Genomic DNA, 7,506 nt, shown 5'->3' with positions numbered 1-7,506 from the left:
TTTAGACAGCTGGAGGAGAAAACCAACCGTTCCACATCAGTAAACATTGGACGGGAAGACGGCATAAAGCCAACGGCCAGTTTTATTCATGCAGCGTGACAGCTTGAGGTTACGAGCCAAGATCATGTCAACATCGTAACACACGTATAATATAATCAGAATAACACCATCACCTCTTTTGTTCTCATGTCAGCATGTACCAGTTAAAAGTTCCTGAATGCTGCATTAATACAAAATCAATGACACAATGCGATCGCGAGTGGTTGCCAGGCAGTGCCGATCCCAGACATCTGGGGGCCTTGTCATAGTTAAATTTAGATAAACATAACTGTAAAATAATCAATCAATTAACACAGCTGTCAAAAAAACTTTACATGCAAATGCTGTGTTTTTACTAACCAAATGAATGATTAACAAAAACAAAACATGATAAATATAGTTTACTCAAGAAAGCTTAGCATTCAAAAACAAAACATATCAATTTTTTTGTAAATGTGATGACTTACTATCATGGGCAAACAAAATATATTATAGCGGATACTCACATGAACATTGTACAGCTGATTTTTTGACAAACATTCCCTGTAAATCCTATTGAAGTTACAATATTAAAGTGTATGTAACTTTGGAGACGGTCCCTAAATTATCGAACGTCCAGTCAAACCAACTGTTTGTAAATAGGTACTTGCATAAGTTGACTAAACTAAATAAGACTTTAAAATAGTACAAAAACACATAGCTTCTAGATCTTGTTCTCTTTGCTTCTTTTTGTTGCTTTTTGTTATTGACAGCTTCGTTTTGAAGCCATATGTAAGACGCATCATCACATTATGTGCATGTCATCACCTGCGCACTGCATGATGTCCGAGAATGTCACAGTAATTAAATAAATTAAGTATTAAAAAGGAAATTTACAAATGATTCCTGTTAAGTTTGTAACAGAACACTCCGAAGGCAAGTTGAATCCGCGTCTTGTTTACATTATAGTGTTTTTGATTCGGTACTCAAGGGGGCCCCCTAGTGGTGAAGGGGCCCGACTCAACTTGCGTGGAATAACTTCTGTTATTATAAAATAAATGTTGCTCCCTGATGTGATAAACAAACAAACAATGAGAGACAAATGCCGCTTTCATTATGAATGTATTTTTGCATACGTATTATTATTCCATCGAGTGAATAAGGCGTATTATTTATTTCAACAACAACAGCTTCTGATTATTATTTTGTACAATACAATTCTTCATCATGTGTCTATACAAACAGTCTGTACGGTTTCTAAAATAAACTTTTTGTCAGACAGTTTGTTGTGCCGTCTTCACGTTTGGCAATGCAGAAAACACGGCAAACGGTTTCTCTCTGAAACTCAGACGAATTGTGCTTTGGCTGTGTGCAAAAAAAGAAGCGTGAAACTCAAAACGGCCCGAGAGGCTGCCAATTAAAAGTTTTACAGATGCTGTTGGAGAAAGCTGAGAGTTTGTTCTGTTCCTCCTGGCACTGAAACATCTTCACATATACAAACTCTTTCCATAGCAATATAACGATTGAACAATATAACATTCAATTATTACTGACCCTTCCCCAAACTGTCGACTTCTGAAACCAGAGAGAACATGTGTGATGTTTTCCTCATCTCTTAAATCAATCTTCCAGCCAAATAAAGCTCGCTTCATTTACATATTGGATTTTGTTAAAAGAAAAATGTCAAATTAAAATGAAGCCAACTGTACTGAATGTTGCACCATCCAATTTATTCCTACAGGACGATCACCAAGAGGGGGCGGAGCTTGGCGAAGGGTCGACTGAGGTTTTTGTGCTTGTGCAAGTCGTGTTATTAAACAGAAGTGAGACAGTGCGAGATGATGAAATCAAAGGAGGCCAGACAGACAGAGTCCTTTCACAGAAAAATAAAATGACGCAAAAGATGACAAAAGGCTTTTTCTTGACAGCCAAAGAGCATTAAGGCTTGAGCTCCGGCAGGTGTAGTTCCTACATTCATGTGAAACGAGAGAGAGAGCGTTCGGTGCGCTTCAGGATCAGCCGCTCTGAATGTATTTCTTTATAACCACACTGCCGTGTCTGAAGAGAGGACAGGGCAGATTCTGCTGCAGCGTCCACGCGTTCACACCGGGATCAAAAGACTCCATGCTTCCCAGAGCCGGACCCTCGCTGCTCACCATCCCACCGCTCACATAAATCTTCCCGTCCAGAACCACGGCGCTGCAAGACACGACAGAGACATCCATGAAGAGCTTCTGTTCAAACAATTATTCATCAGATCACAAAAACACATCCATCAAAGACATAACGCCTTCATGAGCTGTGCACACGACTTCAAATACACAGACCAGGGACGTCGCTGGACCCCTGTCACTGGGGCATGTGCCTTAGTATAAATCTGCTGTCCCCCAGTATAAAGTTCAAGTTTACGTATGAACAGTATACTTTATTTGTCAGTGTAATCATTTACAATGATAACGGCAGCGAAAACAGATCTATATGAAACATCGTTACCTAATTCCCTCTTGTAAAAGCAACGCAATCGTACACTTTAACCGGTCCGAAAACACAAACTTGTGACGAATTTTGTCCGTCCGCATTTCCTTCCAACAACTGCAGTGTGCAAGCAGGCGCGCAAGAGTGACAACACGCAACTGATGTAGACTATGAAAACATGACGAAACTAAAGTACGTTTCTAAATAAATTAATCTATTAAATCATCCAGAGGGTAATTTTACTTGAATAATTTTCAGGATTCAAGATTTCATCCTGGGGTTTAAGTCACAGTCATTCTGCTTTTATCAGACATCAGTAATCAAAAGCAGATGTGTGCAATACATTTTAGCTTTATTGATATCTTTATTAATATATTTTCTGTTGATTTTAGTTACAGTTTTAGCAATTTTGGTATAAGCTTTTGTCATTTTATAATTTATTGGTATATTATTTATGTTGCTATATAAGATTAATTCATTTTTATTTGAGATTTTTTGAATGTTTCTTCGTTATTATAATTTACAGCTTTAAACTTTGTTCAGTTTATTTTTGAGGCAACATTTAGATTTTTCCTTGAGTTAAGTTTTTCCAATAATTTTTAGGTCAATATTTGATTGATTTCAATAACCACGAAATGATTTCAAAGTTTTATTTTTAGTAACTAAAATAAGGTTGTGTTATTTTACCTGCAGTACTGTCTGGAATGATTCATGTTGGGTCCTGCTCTGATGTTTTCTTTCTCTGGGTCATAGACGGTGGTCGCTCGCGCATACGCTCCTCCCAGTATAAATATAAATCCATTCAGTGTCACAGCAGGAGCGTGTTTATTATCTGAAACACAAACACACTCAAATCATGTCCAGTTCACATTTCATCACAACATTACAGTAGACAGATCACATGTTCTGTGGATTTAAGGATGACATATGTCCAGATAAAGTTCTGTGGTATCTGAATAAAATAGTGTATTGTAAAAAGCCTCTAACATGTTATAAATCAGTATCTCTTATAATGTACTCATTCCTACAGTATACAGAATATAAAACACTCTTTACAGATCTGACACTAGCAGACGGGGTCAGTGTGTTGACCATCAACACAACTCACACAATCTAAGGACATGAACGCTGTACTAATAAACTTCTCTGATGTGTGCAAGAAAACTCATAAATAAACCCTCAGCAGAGAACATGTCAACCTCCTTATCACGACAATACCAATGACATGAACACAACACAAAACAACAACGCACACAGACACACAGACACTCACACACACACTCACACACAAAGACACACACACACAGACATGCACACACAGAAACACACACTCACATATGCATGCACACGCCCAAACTAATTCAAACAGATATATATACAGACACACACACACACAAACACAGACAGAAACACACACACAGACACACACACATATATATTTATATATAATTTTTCCCCACTGACTCCGATGGTAGGAAAAAATACTTCATAATTGTTTTGTTCTGTTGAATCAATTTGGCTACGGACATTCTTCCAAATATCTTTCTCTGTGTTCATAAGAACAAAGACATTTATACAGACTTGGAACAACTCGTTTTTTGGGTGAAGTGTCCCTTTAAATCAAAAGTCCTGTAGAGTCTTTTCATTCCACTTTTATTAATGTTGACTGTGTTCATGGTTCTATCGATTGAGGTGGAAGTCAAATAAGTGGACAACGAAAGGTGTCTAGCTTATGAATTTGAGCCTTTGCTGTTCCTTACACAAACAGATGCTGCGCGAGACACAATAAGCACCGATTCCTCCGGCCGTGACATGAAAATCAATAAACGCCTCACAGTGCATAGCAACACCAGATGGATAAACACCGAGAGCAGTGACGTGATATGATATGAGAGAGTTCAGATCTGAGAACGACACACATGACCTCCGGCGAGTCTTAGACTAACACGTGGAGTTCAAGTGAACGTTTATCCTCGGCCCACGACGGCTCGTATACATCTTACCATCTCATCGTCCCAGAAATCACGAGGTGTTAAAGTGAACGAACAGAAATCTGTGATGTCTCAGCTCAACATGACATTAACTTTAATAGCATCTCCATTAGCAGCTGAGCACAGGACATTATGCAAATGACGATTACACATTTAACTTTCATTTACAAGCTTGTTACACGTGTTATTTATAGGAACAGTTTAAGCAAAAATGAAAACGCTGTTATGGTTCACTTGCGTTTATGCTGAATGTTAAGAAGAATGTCTGAGCGTTTACACACATGAATATGAGGAGAAACGGACAAACTTTAGAAATAATAGCAGAAAAAAATACTACAGAATCTGATTGATGATTGTGGTCAATGAAACATGAGGTGTGTTTGTTCTGTAGTACACATCCGTGTGTCCCTCAACACATCCTGTGAGAGTTTCACATTCAGAACAGTTTCTTCTGAATATATCTGCTGTAGTGTGATATTCTCTGAGCTGCCTGACAGGTCACATATATACTTCAGCTGATGTGAGAGCTGTTCTTCACACATGATGATTTTCTGTCAAAAAATCTACATTGTGCCAATTAATGTGGAGATTTATTTCTGCATGTCGAAATAATCCTCAGATAACACCAGCAGCACAGCGAAGTTATGCTATATTCTGATAACCTTACATTATAATGCATTAATACAGGACTGTCTGCAGGTGTGACTATGAACAGATAAACACTATCATTACTAATGACTCCAGAAAAGAGATTAAAACACAATACAATAAACCCCCGACCTGCATTTTTATGATCTACACACGCAGACACACGCATGCAGATATGCACACAGACACAAGCAGGCAGGCAGACAGACAGACGCACCGATTGCAGATGCATGTAGACATACACACATATATAGACAGACACACATACACAGACACAGAGACGCATGTAGGCAGACACACATGCAGATGCATGCAGGCAAACAAACGTAGGGAGACACATGCACTTAGAAAGACAGACGCGCACACACACACACACACACACACACACACAGTCACACACAGACACACATATGCAGACAGACACGTGCACGCACGCATGCATGCAGAAACACTCAGACACAGGACTGTTGCATGTTTTAGTACCGATCATGGGTGACTCAATGAAGGTCCAGGTGTTGTTTTGTGGCAGATATGACTGCAGGACTCCAGCAGACCGACTGGTTTCATTCACTCCTCCAAACACATAAATCTTTCCTCCACACACTGAAGCTGCGGCTGAATGAACCGCTCTAGGCAGAGGAGACACCGTCTCCCACAGGTTAGTGATGGTGTCATACCTAAAGAGACACAACGCAACACAACCATCAGACCATCGTTTTCTTAACATATCTTAAAGACATGAAAATAAAAAGAGTGAAATATGATTTTGTTAGCAGCAGCAACACAGAAAGTACAAAAGAGAAAATGTGTTTACATTTCACTGTAGATATCTTAAATTCAATTGAAATTTATTCCAGATTTCAGATGTCGTGTTGTGTGGAGATTCACACACACGCACACATATCCACCCACACACAAACACTCATATACACACTCATAAACACACATTTGGACACACACACACATATGCGGGGAGACACACACACACACAAATATACTGTATGCTCGCACACAAATACAAACACATTTGCACGCACACACACACACACACACACACACATATTCACCCAAACACGCACACACACACATGTGCAGAGACAGACACACACACACACATATATTGTATGCACGCTCACACATACACACATTTGCATGCACGCACACACACACACACACACACGCACACGCACACACACACACACACGCACACACATACAAACACATTTGCACGCACTCACACATATGGACACAAACACACTGGGACACACACATTTGCACACAATCACACACAAATGCACTCGCACACACATATGCACTCAGACCCACATATGCAGGGACACACATATACTGTATGAACACACACAAACACAGAAAGACACACACACAGAAAGACACACATACATATATACATATGCACACAGAGAAGTTGTTTTTAATGAGACTCTTCCTGTGGGCTTGCAGAAGTAACGTAAGTTTAATGAAACATCTCGTCTTGTTTCGACATCTTCTGTCTGATGAAAGTGAAGCGCCAGAAGATATAAACATGTCTGTATGAAACATGAGATGTGATCATGACTTGTGTTTTCAGGAACATGATGAGGAATATGTGGCTTTCATTTACACTCTAATGAGGTGTTTGAGGTTTTGTTGTTGTGGTTCTACTGTAAAATATCCAGAAACATTCAAACAGAGCATCTTCAGAAATCTCTCTCTCTCTTGCTTACTTTGAATAAGTGTAAACCTTCAGAAACACACAAATTAAATAAATTATTTCAAGTTACTGTATCTATACATTTAAACATGTCTTTCATCTGTAGATGTTACACAAGAGAGCTTTATAATCTGTCGGTCAATAACTGTCTGTGGGATTTAATCAGACTGTTATATTCAGAGCTCTATGACGTATGCGTGTCACATTCATGTATTTAATGTATATAAACATGTTATTTCTAGAACACAAACAGCTGATGTTTCTCTGCTGTGTCTCTCAGTGTTTTAAAGCGGCTGTGAATATTTTCCTGAATCAGATGTCATGCCACACGGCCTCTGGATCAAATGATCCACCTCACATTCTCAACGCTCAAAGATCACGCAAACAGCTGAAGAAGTCAACAACACACGCCATGGGGTCAGACTACACGTAAAACATGCGATGAGCTGGCAAACTGCAGCGAGACTGTCATCTCATCTGACATTCATACCAAACCTGTCATGCACATGATCTTCAGCTAATGTTACATGACTTTAACATCACACACGTTTGTTACAATGTTACAGACTTCATTAACACCACTGATTAACATTCACACGCACACATAAGACTGTTTCATCTTAACAACATAAACAAACGTTACTGCGGATACACACTTTTGTG

General features: G+C 39.1%; 1 protein-coding gene across 3 annotated transcripts in view; it reads right to left on the bottom strand.

Annotated features, from left to right (window-relative positions):
* Window positions 1–226: 226 nt before the first annotated feature.
* The window catches only part of LOC130437387 (kelch-like protein 29), a 40,349-nt gene continuing 33,069 nt past the window's right edge, over window positions 227–7,506 (bottom strand). For 2 of the 3 annotated variants that reach the window (XM_056768759.1, XM_056768760.1), the window contains exons 11-13: window positions 5,616–5,809; window positions 3,181–3,325; window positions 228–2,217 (exon numbers count right to left, since the gene is read on the bottom strand). In XM_056768759.1, the coding sequence (XP_056624737.1) occupies window positions 2,034–2,217; window positions 3,181–3,325; window positions 5,616–5,809 (523 nt within the window). In that variant the 3' untranslated portion in view covers window positions 228–2,033. Of the gene's footprint in view, window positions 2,218–3,180; window positions 3,326–5,615; window positions 5,810–7,506 lie in introns of all 3 variants that reach the window. The other variant, XM_056768758.1, reaches the window with a different exon arrangement.

Source organism: Triplophysa dalaica, chromosome 15, assembly GCF_015846415.1.
Source record: "Triplophysa dalaica isolate WHDGS20190420 chromosome 15, ASM1584641v1, whole genome shotgun sequence".
NCBI lineage: Eukaryota > Metazoa > Chordata > Actinopteri > Cypriniformes > Nemacheilidae > Triplophysa > Triplophysa dalaica.
Note: the sequence above shows the minus strand (reverse complement) of the source record. Positions and strands in the feature narration are given on the sequence as shown.